The sequence below is a fragment of the Alosa pseudoharengus genome, unplaced genomic scaffold, assembly GCF_046254945.1.
Source record: "Alosa pseudoharengus isolate Yale_2024_CS ecotype anadromous, Long Island Sound unplaced genomic scaffold, YU_APseudo_1.1 YU_APseudo_1.1_scf_22, whole genome shotgun sequence".
NCBI lineage: Eukaryota > Metazoa > Chordata > Actinopteri > Clupeiformes > Clupeidae > Alosa > Alosa pseudoharengus.
In genome coordinates, this window is record NW_027468680.1 from 33,177,758 (window position 1) to 33,194,182 (window position 16,425).

General features: G+C 44.6%; 1 protein-coding gene across 1 annotated transcript in view; it reads left to right on the forward strand.

Moving 5' to 3' along the window:
* pacrg (PARK2 co-regulated) overlaps positions 1-16,425 on the forward strand; it is a 237,810-nt gene that overhangs the window by 133,146 nt on the left and 88,239 nt on the right. The window contains exon 4 of the mRNA XM_076299775.1: positions 2,042-2,191. Coding sequence (XP_076155890.1) covers positions 2,042-2,191 — 150 coding nt within the window. The remainder of the gene's footprint in view (positions 1-2,041; positions 2,192-16,425) is intronic.

The window sequence follows — 16,425 nt, forward strand, 5'->3', positions numbered from 1 at the left end:
GCCAGTCGCCGGCAGGGTGCCCCCTCTGAGGACCACCACTGTTTGAAGGGCCCAGCGAGGCCAGTGAGTGTTCTGGTGCTGGAGTAATGAATGTGTGTGTGTGTGTGTTTGTGTGTGTGTGTGTGTGTGTGTGTGTGTGTGCGAGTGTGTGTGAGTGTGAGTGTGAGTGTGTGTGTGTGTGTGTGTGTGTGTGTGTGTGTGTGTGTGTGTGTGTGTGAGTGTGTGTGTGTGTGTGTGTGTGTGTGTGTGTGTGTGTAGACAAACAAGAGAGTCAGATCAGGATAACTCGCACACCAAATACAGCAGATTTAATTAAGTAGACTTAATTAATAAAAAGTTGTGAAAAGGGCAGTCTTGCACTGATGATGGAGATCAGTATGTGAGTTCATCCTGATCTGACTGTAGTACTTCTAACTGAAACTACTGCACCCGCATGGTCTTGGTTTGGGGCGCAACACCCAGATGACTCTTGGACACACGAGAGAATGGCTGAAAAGCAGAGTTTGTTGAGAGCACTGTGACCCCTCTTTGCACAGTCAGTGTATGTGTGAGAGAGTTGGTGCTCAGTATGTATGTGTTGTGTTTGATGCCTGTGCTGTGCAAATGTTTACCGCTGTGCAGCATGTCACCATTCTTGTTGGATGTGTAGTGGAATGGCCTGGTGTGGTTAGACTGATATCTGTGCTACAGCTGAATAGTGACTGTAAGTGCAAGGCTGTGGGTGATGTCATGCCATCTACCATAGCACCACCATGTCTGTCAGATGCCCCCTTTCAGATGGCTTGCTGTGTGTGTGTGTGTGTGTGTGTGTGTGTGTGTGTGTGTGTGTGTTTGTTGGAGACAACCCCATAGATGTGATACATGATTCTTTATTACTGCACAGAGATAGTATATCAGTAATATTGGTGATGAGCATATGTTGGGGGGAAATAGTTTCCCAACCATGCATATGGAGACATTTTCATGGAGCTGAATGCACAGGAAATATTTAAGCACCCAGATCTGCTCCATCCCCACCCCTCTCATGCATGCACGCACTCACACACACACACACACACACAGTGCAGTATTGCACTCACACAAATACTGTCACACACACTCTCTCTCTCTCACACACACACACACACCGTACTCTATCTTTCTGTCTCACTCTTCCAAGACATTTGTATTTCTTCCTTAACTTTTAGAGCCTGCATCATTTCTCTCTCTCTGTCTTCCTCTCTCTCTCCTTCCCTTTTCTTCCCCGATCAGCGGGAGCCAGAGTAAAGTGCAGCTGTCGGCCAAATTGCCTTCTGATTGGCTCTTACTTAGTCTCTTCTCCCTCGCTGCACCTCAACTCTCTGATTGCAGCCAGCCATTTAGAGTCAGAGTCTGGCTCCACCATTGATTTAGGGTGGAAGGTAAGGCATGACTTGGGCGAGTCGGTGTGTGTGTGTGTGTGTGTGTGTGTGTGTGTGTGTGTGTGTGCGCACATGTGGTTATGGATGTGTGTGCGTGTATGTGTGGTGTGGGAGAGTGTATGGGGTGGAGGGATGGGGATGGATGTCGTAGAGGCTGGGTGATTGTGTGTGCTCGTGCATGCCTCAGCCCTGATTTGCTTTAATATATAAGGGATTATTCTTATCACTCAGGCCTAAGTGCTCCAGGATGGAGGGACTGAATGGCTTATTCCCAATCAGGCATATTCTCTCTCAGTGTGTGTGTGTGTATGTGTGTGTGTATGTGTAAGGGTGTTATAATGACTCACTGGAGAGGAGCAGCCATTTTGCCATAGAAAGCAGTCAACTCTGGACCAGAACTGCTAGTATTGTGCTAGTGTTTGTCGAACAGAGGTTCTCTCTGAGCTTCTTTGAGCTTTTAAGTGAAATTTTTTTGTATGAATGTTCAAAGTTTCACATTGAATTGAAACATTTTGGTGGTGAAACCAGCCTTTCTCTGCTCTTTTGAATGCACCTCATCACATCAGGGCCAGGTCAACACCTGAGTCACCAATTATTGTTTGCCCTCTAACCTTTCACCCCTTCCCCCTGTGCCCCTGCAGATGCGCTGAACACACGGAACCGTCAGGTGATCTGCACCACGCTGAAAGTGCTGCAGCACCTGGTGGTGTCGGGAGACATGGTGGGGGAGGCGCTGGTGCCATACTACAGGCAGATCCTACCCATCCTCAACATCTTTAAGAACATGAACAGTAAGTACTGCACGTGTACACACACACACACACACACACACACACACACAGGCAGATCCTACCCATCCTCAACATCTTCAAGAACATGAACAGTAAGTACAGCACGTGTGCACACACACACACACACACACACACACACACACACACACACACACACACACACACACACACACACACACACAGGCAGATCCTGCTCGTCCTCAACATCTTCAAGAACATAAAGAGAGTGAGTACTGCACATGGTCCATCATGCACATACTGTACACAGACACACACATACGCACGCACGCACACACACACACACACACACACACACACACACACACACACACACACACACACACACACACACACACACACACACACACACACACACAGGCAGATCTTGCTCGTCCTCAACATCTTCAAGAACATCCAGAGTGAGTACTGCACATGGTCCATCATGCACACACACAGACACACACACACACACACACACACACATATCCTTTAAACATGAACATGAACCACAATTATACATCACGCATCTACAAGAACATGATCTGCAATTACAAATCAAAACAGTGAATATAGCTATACCATACATGCACCATCATACCATACATGCACATACATTAACATCTATAAAACATGAACCTCAACAACACCTGCAAAAACATCAGCCCAGGCTGATGAAAAAAAATAGAACTGTATATGTTGCACTGTATAAAAAACAAGTGGACCTCACATTCCACCTGCCTGAAAAACTAAAAAAAGGCAATGGTACAAGAACATGCTTACTTTTGAATGTAAGGCAACAAGATGAACTTCCTACCGTTTCCATTGAGTGAATTCAACTTTCAAGGTGATTTTCATCAGATGGTCACACATCCATCTTGTTCAGCAAGGATCAAGCCACGTCAGTAACGGCGGGAGTTAAGGCATAAATATTTCCATGGCAACGGTGATCTCTACCAATCAAAGGCTCTGCTTTTACACATTAAGATTTTGGGTAGTGTAGTGCTTTAATGTGAAATCGCGAACAAAACACATTTTTCTCAAAACAAGATAGATCCCCTGTGAATTTTTGCTGTCTATATGAGCATATACAATTGCTTATGTCATAGCTGGTTTTAAGTCTACCATGGGTAAATTCGTACTTCCGGAATCAGCGGTGGGCAGGACTGTTGAGCTCTATTGTCACCCAACCTTCGACACTCAACCCCGCCCTGTACACTATATAGTACACACACTCATGTACAGTCAAACGTGCCTTACACACATACCTTGTTTACCGTAGTTGTGGCCAAGCTATGACTTTATAGGCCTTTTATGGGCACCTCATCGCTGCTACACACACGCACATAGCAGGTGTCTCTTAGGAGAGCTGACCTTGCCATCCTCACAAGTCCAACTCGGACACCGGCTGCCTTGCGCTGTGTGACTGGCATCCAATAGCATCAGATAGTCCCATCAGGTGTACGTCGGGCCTTTGTGAGACAAAAAAGAAAAGATTTGTCAGCGTGGCAACAGTGATGTTGCATTAATCTGCCAGAGTGATGGAGATGGGACTTAAATGCTAGCTCTAGCAGCAGGGAACACAAGTCTTCACCCTCCCAATCAATATCCCTCTTGAATCTTTTGTCTTCTTAATTCTGTTGCTATATTATTGGTAGCCATATTTTTTTTTTGTTTTGTTTAGTTTAGTCCTTTTTTCAGAGAGAGAGAGCAGGGAAAGAAAGCATGCTTTATTAGTGTAGCGTGGTCTATGCAAATCTTCTGATCAAATTCTGATTTCCCGGTAGGCATCTCGTCCACACTGGAAGACGTGTATTGTGCCACTCTTTCTCTCTCTTTTCCTCTTTTACTCTCTCTGTCTCTGACCTACTGTACCTTTTCCTCCGGTCTTTCTCTAGTCTGCTATCAAAGTATATGTCCGCCGCGACGACTTCCGCTGCCTTGGTTGTTATCCATGTTATTTTTTCTGTTAGAGTGTTAAGGGGAGACTCTCTTTGGCTATTTGGAAACCATGCACTGTACTGATCTAATTGTGATTAGAGGTTGACTTCTGACATGGCAGAGACTAACAAAAATATGCATACATGCACAAACATACAACATCCTGCACAGATGGCTAGAGGAAAAGACAATACACACCTATTCATTCAAAAACATACCACCAAAGCACACACACACACACACACACACACACACACACACACATGCCTGTCCGCACACACGCTTGCGCTGTGGGGCCCTCTCCTGCCTTTGAGTGGCTCCCTGAAATAGCATCTGTGTGCAGGCTGTGTGGGAGGTGAGAAGCTCACACTGAGCCACAGATCTGCCACCTGATGCTGAAGCTAGAACGGTAGTGTGGCGCTGACAGTAATGGGCTCAACATGCTTCTGCCTCAACTCCACGGCGTAGCTACGCCGCCACTCCTACAGCGTTGTGACCCTGTTATGGTTCTGCGTTGGGTTGCTTTGCATCGTGGTGCATTTCACCGTCACCTGTGTCTTTGTCGCTCACCACCGAAACAATAGACTGTATGACCGAAATGGTAGTCAGAATGACAAACCCCATAGACTGTTGTGCCAAAATATTAATCTTATTTGTTTGGCCTTTTCTTGCTTAGCTTTTGTACAAAGTATCCAGTAAAATCCATTGACCTAGTTACTGTAACCAGCAAATAAGTCTGAGGTTATTTGCGAGGTGTCTGCCAGCTAGTTTAAGTTATGGTAGCAAGCGAACTTTAGCACAACTGCCCACAAAGTATTTCTTGCTGGCGAAGTGCTAAATTTCAAAACGTTACTGACATATAGACACTTTACAAACGGATAACCCCATCATTGTAACCAAAATATGTCTGAGTTTATTTGCAAAGCTTATGTCAGTGAACTAGCATGTTGCTAACTACCCACCACAGTAGGCTGCTTGAAACACCATCTATCAACACATAGGACAAGTTGACCAATCACAGTCCTTGCGGTCTGCGTCGCCTCGGCGCAAAGTTACAATTTTTTGGAGGTGCACGTCGAGCTACGGCAGAGGGTTCGGAGGGGTACGCGGGGTACGCCGTCTGTTTGACGCAGAAGCATAAAATAGGCTTAACAGGAGCTTACATGAAGCTGTGCCATTGAACTGGTGAATAGGTACTAGTATGTGCTAGAGTTGTGTTTGCAAGCTGGTTTGTGTGACTGGATTAGTCAAATGGTTTGCGGCAGCTTTATAAAGTAAACTATGGTAGCTATGTTTCCAAGCTGATTTGTTCACTGTTATAGTCTGTGTCAGTGCATGGGTTAATCGGCAAAATACCTGTATCTGTCTGTATGTGTTGGGGGTGGGGGGCTGTACTCAAGACTACCTGAAGACAAGTCAAGACCGAGTCAAAAGACGTTGGAGTCCAAGACAAGAATCCAAGATGAGAGAGATAGACTCGAGATCGAGAGAAAAATAAATAAATAATGATCCTCGCCATTTACTTACGTATGTACAATTTATATCTACTTTTTTTACACTGTTAGGTCATACTGTTATAGCATTGCCACTTCAAAAAATTAGTTTGGAAGTCATTTGATAATAGGTGGCCAAAGCCATTATAAATGGATTTTGAACACATTTATTTTTTCAAACATTTATTTTTCTAAACATGGTCACTTGATCAATAATTTTGTTTTAGATTTGTGATATAGAAAAAGTACCATAATTTCCCGTCTATTAACCAAGATTTATACATTGATTTTGATAAATTTCGTCAGCTTTGAGCAGGGGCGTGCAGAGACCTTTGAAGGGGCAGGGGCTCAAATTTTAAAAAAGGGCACATGGAACAAAATTTTCAGAAAACGTGTTAACTTTATTTAAAACTTAATTTTGATTACAACCCAATAGAGATTACATAGGCTACATGCAAATTATATCAAAATAAAACATCTTCCATCACACTGTATCCACAAAATAAAAATATAACATTTGCAAAAAGTGTAGCATGGAATCTTGCATCATGCTAAGTGTTACATTCCCTAGCCTATAAAGCTTTTTTTTTTTTTGCATTTAAATTCTAGCATTATGCTATTTCAATTATGATGGTGGGACAGGCTATTATATGGTTTAGCAATTTGCAAAGTAGTCTAATTTACTGATAAACATTGTATACATTTTCATATTTATTCATTATGTATCAAGAAGAATGGGTGTAAATAGCAGACAGAGCTGTAGCACATTTTTCAAATTTCTGTCCTTGGTTCTGAAAATTCAATAGGAGTGTACTGTAGGCCTACTGTAGCCAGGGCACAGCCAAATAGGTCTTTTCAGTTTTCATTAGGCTATTGTCTACACAGAGATCATAGGCTATAAGGCTACATCTTATTGATTAAATTCAAAGCTAATTGTAATAGCCTAGAAATCTAGACGCACCCTAGCGGCAGCAAATATGTTATTGCCTAGTCTGGCTTGTCAGGCTATAATTTCAACGTTTATCACAGTGAACTACCACCATTAGCAAGCTGGTGTCTTGCAGATTCACGTGCTGTGCGTTTGGCCACTGAGTGAAATGACGCGTAATGTAGCCTACTGTAAACAGAGAACGACGTGTGGAGTTGGGTTAGTTAAACAACTACAGTAGCCTATGTCGTCGGCTTATGACGATTTAGAAAAGGTTTGCCTACTCTGTTTTATGAACTAGGTCTACTAACCTAAGCTACTATAACATAGTAACCTAAACAAAATATGTTATGAACGTTCAGCCTTAGATTTTCGAAGCTGCCAGGTTATTGAAATGGATGGACCATGACATGGTTAAAACGGGTTTGATAGATAGCCTACTTCATTAAACATGAACAACTTTAAACATTTTATTCTCTATCTCTAAGCTGAATACTATTGCATGTTCAGATAGGCTAACTGCCAAGTGACCTTACCGTGCTCCCAAACGTCTCCTGCAGCACTGTGCCTGCGTGCACCTTCTGAGAGTTCGCTGAATGTATGACGTCACGGATTGGTGGCCGCAAGGCATTTCAATTAACACAGAAAATTGTTATTTTTGAAAATTTCTAAATTCACAAACTATTAATGAGACATTTTAGTGAATATTTACGTTGGAACTAGCGGAAGTATTACAAATTTTAAAAAGTAAAAAACGGGTCTTGTCAAAAGGGCACTTGACATCAAAGGGGCAAAAGGGCAGGTGCTAGAGCCCCTGTAGCCCCCCTTCTCTGCACGTGCCTGGCTTTGAGTCACGGGTAAGCTACAGTGGGCGTTGCTTTCAAATGGCCACTTCAGTCGCGCATTACGCGGCGTGAAGCTGTGTGAAACTTTAGTACCACTTTCAGCCACTGTGCGTCGCTCTGCCACTGTACATCGCTCTGTCAGTAGCCTACCTGCCGCCCCTTCTGAAAAAGCAGGAGGCTACCGTTAGCATAAAGGCTACCATAATTGTTGCCGCCTACGAATTCAATAACAAAATAAATCATGCATAATTAAACATTACCTCGATTTAGGCTACTTGGGTATGGCTTAAGGCTTGACTACACGGTGGTAACGAAAATCGAAATCTGCTTTGATAGCCTACCGGTGCCGGCTCCACAAAATGAAAAAAATATCTTAATTTGCTGTCTACGTTATTGTCAGTGTTGGGGGTAACGCAACTACACAAATCAGTGTCTTGTGTGATAATTGAGCCAGTAGAGAAATAACTGTTCAGAATTAATCTGTAGCCTTAGGCTTCTGCAGAAAACAATGTTGTTGGCGATTTAATACTATCTAGCGAAGTTTTTAACAGGATACGCAATAGAGGCTTAGACAACTATGACCCACGTTTTGGTTTCGTAAATTAATTTGCCCTACTTTTGACTGCTTGACATGTCATTTTTATTTTTCTGTACAATAAAATAAACAAATACATCTGCTTTATGCCCCAGAATTACAGTCATATTTGGCTCGCAAAAAAAGACGCGCAAAAAAACACTGCCACTTCCCTCCCTATATTCCAAGATTAAGATAGTAGCCTATACAAAAAGTACTTCATACTATCATAAAAAATTCGTTAAAACGAATAGCAATTTGCAATTTCAAAAAACACTGGTCCTCATTTTGCGAATGCGAAGACGATATGAGCCTGTTGCATTTCGTTAGATGTCCGAGTCACGCATAATGTTTGAAAACCACTGGCTCATAATCACAATAATTTAACACGCGACAGTTAGATACTTCATGTTCCCATGCCTACATTTTGGTGAGTAGCATAGAGTTCGTTAAAAACAATAAAGTATGGCTCTCCGTTTAGGACATCGAAAACTTATATTTTTAATAGGGTAGACTACCGTCGGAGATGCTGACTTGCAAAGGCCTCAGGATAACATGTTATCTCCACTATCATCAGTCATCAAAGTGATCAAAGTGGGGAATGAAAGAAAAAGTTTCCATAAGAAGTTAAATAAAATACTGTTACTGTAGTAACTGTAACACATTATACCAAGCTTCAAAGAGCTCCCCATGTCTGTGACAGGCAGACGTGACTGCTAAATTATCAGCTTGTTAATGGGAAGGCATTTATTTTCTTCATTCTTTTTTATGACTTCAACACGATCTGATTCTGATTCACTGGGTTATTGGACACTGTGGTTAATACACGGGTGAAATTAATACATGTTGGGTTTTTCTAATTAGCATAAAACACTGTCCTGCGGTTTATACACACAGAGGCACACAATCCACAGATAGGCAGACATGCAAACACACAGACATTCACAAGTATGCATATAAACACACACACACACACACACACAGCACACACACAGCCCCTCATTGAGTAGCATTTTCTCTCAGTTGTTTACACTTGTAGGGATACTGGATGATGGGTTACTTTTAGAGGTCCCAGGCAGCCCACAATGTGTCCCACAGAGGTCCTTATGTCAAGTTAAAAATAATTAACTAACAAACAAACAAACAGCCCACCACTGAGGTCCTGTTAGTGCTGTCTCTCTCTCTGTGTGTGTGTGTGTGTGTATGTGTGTGTGTGTTTGGGATAGGAGGAGGAGCAGCAGCAGCATACAAGGCCGCTGTAATTTCTGCATCTCTCTCTTGCCAGCTTTGATGAATCTAATCTAATCTAAGTGCTAATCAGATGCAGATCTGTACTTCTGTCCATTCTACTAGGGGAGTGAATGGTGGTGTGTGTGTATGACAGTCTGTGTACGTACTCACTGCAAAGGCATGCAGGCTCCTCATCCTCACAGCCTCAACAAAAGTCCCAGTGTGTGTGTGCGCGTGTGTGTGTGTGTGTGTGTGTGTGTGTCTTTATGTGGGAGACCATGGGTGCAGATTGGGAAGGGGTGTAGTGGTGTGGGGAGGGGTACTGGTGAAGGGTGTTCTTTATTCTGACTGGGCAGCTGTGTGGCCCAGTGTGATGGTGTGCCACCTCTTCCTCTATCAGACTCACACTCTGGGCACAGACATAGTCTTTGTTTGGTGCTCACTCACAGACCCTCTTGACTCTCTTTCCAGCACCCCCCCCCACCTCCATCCTCTCTCTTTCTCTCTCTTTCTCTCTCGCTCTCTCCCTTTTTCTCTGACAGAAAGTTATAAGTCCACAATTACCTACTTGAAAACCCAAATAAAACCATATAAAAAACATATACAAGTCCTATAAATATCAGGACAGACTAAAAGGTTTACAAGCACAAATTAATGTTGAACAACAAACTATATCAGAATGAACATGTCAGTGGCAAAATCAGAATAATGATTGATTCCTTTTGCCAAGTGGATGGCTAACATTTTGGATCTTCGATATTTTCTGAGATGTAGCCTCTGGGTCATCAGAAGTGACCGGAGAAACTGTTTAAGCCATTAGGAACGTCAGGCCTGTGTCTCCCTGCGGTATGTGTAGGCCAATGTGTTTCTCTCTCTATCTCTCTCTCTCTCTCTCTCTCTTTCTTTCTCTCTCCTTCTTTTCCTATATCTGTGTGTGTGTGTGTGTGTGTGTGTGTGTGTGTGTGTGTGTGTGTGTGCATACATACACATGTGTGTATTTGTGTGTATGTGTGTGTGTGTGTGTTTGTGTGTACAGTATATGTGTGTGCATACATACAAATGTGTGTATTTGTGTGTGTGAACAAGTCTGTGTGTGTGTGTGTGTGTGTGTGTGTGTGTGTGTATGTGTGTGTGTTTTTGGGACAGAAGGAGGAGCAGCAGCAGCATACAAGGCCGCTGTAATTTCTGCATCTCTCTCTTGCCAGCTTTGATGAATCTAAGTGCTAATCAGATGCAGCAACAGTCGTTGGGAGGGAGAGAAACTCTCTGTCATCCTGAACATTCTGTAGCCCTCACTGAGTGCATCCCAGCAGCTGCATAGACTTCTTTTACTGCAGCACATTCAGTGTGTGTGTGTGTGGGTGTGTGTGTGTGTGTGTGTGTGTGTGTGTGTGTGTGTGTGTGTGTGTGTGTGTGTGAGATAGAGAAAGTGAGAGAATGAAAAATGCAGCCCTGATGCCTGAAGCCGCCCTCTGTGGTGTGTGGTGGCGTGAGGCCACTAGCCGTTGTCAGAGAGGTCTGCTACTTTTAAGTCACACACACGCACAAACACACACACATACACACACACACATGCACACACACGCACACACACACACGCACACCACACCACTGTCTGTAAGGTGAAGGGTGATGGGGGTGGTGGAAGTGGAGGGATGAGCCTGTTCTCTCCAGAAATAACCTGTGGCCCATCTCCCAGATAACACTCCCTGGAAAATGAATGGAAACACCAGCCAACTAGCACACACACACACACACACACACACACACACACACACACACACACACACACACACACACACATTCAGCCCTGTATGTCCCATCCTGTGGGGGCCTATCCAGGAAGGCTTTAGCGTGCTGCTGTGGTTATTGCTAGCTGCCTGGAGTGTGTGCGTGTGCGTGTGCGTGTGCGTGTGTGTGTGTGTGTGTGTGTGTGTGTGCTGCTATTGGTAACTACTGCAGGCCTCCTACATGGCCTGCTAATGCCTGCACCAGGTGGGTGTTTGCTGTTCTAACACTAGTGTTAGCGTGTGTATGTGCACATGTGTGTGTGCGCAAGTGTGTGTTTTAGGTTGGTGTTATGATGATTTTCTGCTCTTATCGGTGATGTCTAAGCCCCTCATCCCCATTCATCACTGCCTTCCCTCTTGTGATCTCGTTAATTTGCCCTCCTTTATCTTCCTGCTAGGAATGTGGCCAGCTCAGATAAGACCCTCCACCCAACACACATACACACACACACACACACACACACACACATACACACACACACCACACACACACCACACACACACACACACACACACACACACACACACACGCACACGCACACACTGTACAAGCCCCTATTTTGCTTCTGCATCTTTAAAACACACGTTTGTCCTTAATCCCTCACCCTCTCCCTTGGTTGGATTGTGTTGCTGGCAGATGTAGTGTTGTCCGGTGCCCGTGTCACACTCTAGATAGATAGATACTTTATTGATCCCCAGGGGTCAAGGTCTCAGTAGCATACAGACAACACACACACATTCACTAACAGCAGAAAAAGTAATTAAAAGTATATAATATAAAAACACAACTAAGCAATAAGGACAATAGAAGATAAAGAATGTACTAAATATACTAAAATACAAATTATACTAACACTTAATCTAAATCAATTCTAAAAACAGTATCAACATAGTGGTGATTAATCAATCAAGAGGCGCTTGCAATGACTGAGGCAGGGACTGAGCCTGCGATTATCTGTGCATAGTAAGGTAAGGTAAGGTGCTCTGTGTGAGTGAGTGTCATGGTGATAGTGCAAATGAGTAAGTCCAACAGTGCAACAGTGCAAGAATAAAGTCTATATATCTATATATATTAGGGCTGTCAAAATAACTGATTCATTTTGATTAATTAATTTGAGAAAAAATAACTGATTAAAAAAAATAGCGCAGATTAATCGATTCCGTATGACCTTTGACCCCGAGCTGTTCTAGTTAGTAACCATTACTGTAAAATGAAGGAGAGAGAAGAAAATGTGCTGCCTAGATCATTGATTGGAACATTTACTTTTAAAAAACTGCCTGATGGTGTTGACAAAAATAAAGTGTTGATTACAATAAAGTCATCTGCAATATCTGCAGCAAGGAATTTGCATATCACCGGAGTTTGTCAACTCTAAAGTCGCACATCAATGGAAAGAAATAGTGTTGACATTGAGGGGAGTGTTCATTTATTTTCATTGTGTCCCCTAGGTTATATCTGTGGCCTGAAATGCCTTGTATGTCTAAAAACTTTTTCCCGAAACACTTTTGAATTTATTTCCTCAGCATATTAGGTCATATCATAGATTATTATGGCCATTATTTGAACAGTAAAAATAATAATAAAAGAGTTTTTGAACTTCATTGTCACTAATGCTGATTATTCAATGATTCATTTGAATTTAAATATTTAAAATACTTTCTCAGCAAAAATTCTATATACGATTAATTTAGATTAAGATTAATCACAGAGTATGAAATTAATTAGATTATTTTTTTAATCGATTGACAGCCCTAATATATATATAACGTGTGGCCACAGTTCGGCTGTGGCATGGAGGGAGGGGTTATGCATATGCACTAATGTGCTAATATAGCACGCAAACAGTGAGGCAGAAAGACAGTGGTAAAAAGTGGCTAGTGGACAGACAGTATCCAAACATGGAGGGGGTGAAGAGGCAGACAGACTATGCAGAGAAGTCTATCTCTCCTCTTCCCTTAAGTGAAGCATTGAACAGTTCAATGGCCCTGGGGACAAATGGCTTCCTCAGTCTGTCTGTTGTGCAAGGCAGTGAGCGAAGTCTCCAGCTGATCAGGCTCTTCTGCTTAACAATAGTGCTGTGGAGTGGGTGACACTCATTGTCCAAGATCAGTTTGTTCAGGGTCCTTTTGTCAGATATTGAAGTGATGCACTCCAGTTCAGCTCCCACTACAGAGCCAGCTTTCCTTACCAGCCTGTCAATTCGCCCCGCATCCTTCTTCTTTGTGCTTCCTCCCCAGCATACCACTGCATAGAAGAGGACGCTGGCAACAACAGACTGGTAGAACATCCTGAGAAGCTTGCTGCACACATTGAAGGACCGCAGCCTCCTTAGGAAGTACAGCCTGCTCTGCCCTTTCTTGTAGAGTGCATCAGTGTTGGCTGACCAGTCCAGTTTATTGTCCAGGTGGAGACCCAGATACTTGTAGGTGCTTACCACCTCCACATTGACCCCATCAATGGGGACTGGTAGCAGAGTGGGCTTAGACCTGCGGAAATCCACCACCATCTCCTTGGTCTTTGAATTGTTGAGTTGAAGATGATTGAGTTTGCACCATTGCACAAAGTCCTCCACCAGGCTCCTGTACTCCTCCTGCCCGTTCCTGATACACCCCACAATTGCAGTATCGTCAGAAAACTTCTGCATGTGGCATGACCCGGTGTTGTAGCAGAAGTCAGATGTGTACAGGGTGAACAGGACTGGAGAGAGCACAGTTCCCTGTGGCGCTCCGGTGCTGCTGATCACAGTGTCAGAGAGACAGTTCTTCAGCCTGACGAACTGTGGTCGCTCGGTCAGGTAATCTGTAATCCAGGTTACCAGGTGAGCGTCCACACCCATCTGCAAGAGCTTGTCTCCCAGTCTGAGGGGTTGGATGGTGTTAAAAGCACTTGAGAAATCAAAGAACATGATTCTCACAGCACTTTTCCCCTTGTCGAGGTGAGAATGTGTCCTGATTAGTGACGCCCACTTTCTCCTGGTATGCAAACTGTAACGGGTCTAGTGCATGGCGTACCTGGGGTCTGAGCATACCTAAGACCAGTCGCTCCATTGTTTTCATCACATGTGATGTAAGAGCGACAGGTCTGTAGTCATTAAGCTCACTAGGGTGTGGCTTCTTAGGGACAGGGGTGAGACATGATGTCTTCCACAGTGTTGGAACTTGTCTGAGGCGTAGACTCAAATTGAAGATGTGCTTCAGTGGCTCCCCCAGTTCAGCAGCACAGGCCTTGAGTAGCCTTGGACACAGACTGTCAGGCCCCGCTGCCTTATTGATGTGCAGTTTCTTTATTTGAGCTCTCACTTGATCTGTTGTGATGATGGGGGGTGGGATCTGTGTATCTGATGGTTGTTGACTGAGGTCGTTGTCACCTCATTGTTCGTGATCGCCATGTGGGGGAGGGGTGCAATATCCAGTGATGGTGGGGGTACGATAGCCTGTGATGATGGAGGTGAGTGTTGCACTGGTATTGAGGGGGTGTGGGGGTGGGGGCTGGGGGATGACCACCTCCTTGATGTCCCTGTCAAGGCTGCCAGAGTCGTGGACACCTCAACAGGCACAGGCAAGGAGGCGTCAGGCGGGGGCAGTGCATGAGATGATGGTGGCTTAGGTCGTTGGGTGTCACCGGGATGCAGAGCTGGAGAGACTGGGAGGCTGGGAGGTGGGGGTAGGGCAGGCACGCAAACTAGAGCCGTGTCTGAGTCAGCTGGGGGTGGTGGACAGACCACCGCCATTGAAGCTGGAGCAGGGCAGTCAAACCTGTTGTAGACTCTGCTCTTAGATGGGCCAGTTAAGCACTGGCCTTGCTTGCATCCCAGTCCCTCAGTGACACAGAAAACTTTCTATGTGTATTTATCTGTGTGTGGGCACAGAATTCCTCATTCATTGCACACAAAATAAGCTAGTGGATGGGTCGAGCTGATTTCTAGACTGTTTGTTTCCTGTCTTTTGAGTTTGTAGTTCTCTCCCCCTGTCTGTGTAGGGGGTGGGGGGAGGGGACTGTCTCTTGTGTCCTCTCATCTTGATCAGGTGTTTTTGTGCATGTGTGAGTGATTTTGTGCTTTACCATATGCTGCTGCTATTTCTTGTGTGTGTATGTGTGTGTGTGTGTGTATGTGTGTGTGCGCTCTACTCTTCTTCCTCCTGCTGCTCTGTATCAGTGACATATCTTCTGTGTGATCAGACTCCTGGGAGAGCTCCTTCATAAACATTTGTTTTATCTAATGACCGTCTCCAGCAGCTGGTCTGTGTGTGTGTGTGTGTGTGTGTGTGTGTGTGTGTGTGTGTGTGTGTGTGTGTGTGTATGTGTGTGTGTCCATACTCCGGAATTAGCGATGGACTGGCCCAGTCTTGCACAGTTGCACACATGCTGAAATACATACATGAGCCCACACACACACACACACACACACACACACACACACACACACACACACTCACATCCTGTCCATCCTCCAGACATCCCATCTTGTCCTCAGCAGGTGGGGTTTCCTGTCTGTCTGTCTGCCCCTCCTCCTCCTCCCCCTCCCCATGTCTTCCCATGGCGGTGAGATATGCATCAGAAAGTCCAGCACTGCCATCCTCTCAGCTGGCAACACAACACAGCCATCTCCTTAGAGATATAGCGGAGGGAGGGATTTGGGAAGAAGAGAAAGAGATGAATAGGAAATGAGTGAGAGCGAGAGAGAAAGAGAGTGTGAGAGAGAGAGGAGGGTGACAGGAAAGGGATAGAGAGAGATAGTGAGTGTAAGAGAGAGAGAGTGAGTGAGAGAAAGTGAGGGTGAGAGAGAGAGAGAGAGAGAGAGAGAGCGAGTAAGGGAGCTGAGGAGAGAGAGATAGCTCAGGTAATGGTGGCGGTGGCTGTGGGGCCCACTGCTCAGCATGCTTCACAGCACATAATGACTTTCCTCTCCTCTCCTGTGTTTAAGAAAGACACTAGAAATGGAGAAATATATTTATATATTTTAATCGAATTTCCCCTCTGGATAGACCTGCTGCCTCCACTCATTCCCATTGTCAGCAGGGCTGCCGACGCTAGCCAATCAGAGCACAGCGCCGGCCCCTGGGTGGCCAGCCACGCGGCGCCTCCAATTTAAAGGTCACCTGATAAGGCAACGAGCTCATGCATAATCTCAGCTACTCAGGCGGCCTACACACACACACACACACACACATACACACACACACACACACACACACACACACACACATACACACACTCTCATTCCCTCTTTAGATAGCATTCTACCTTTCCCTGTTTTGCTCTGTCTGTCTCTGTCTGTCTTTCTCCTCTCTCTTTCTCTGTGTGTCACTCTCTCTCCCCTAGTCTACCTATCTCTTCCTGTTGCCTGTCTGCTCCTCCGCGTCTTCTGTCTCTGCTGATCTACTAAGCACACAGTCACTGGCTGTCATTCTCTGTGTAGCCTACCAAATACACAC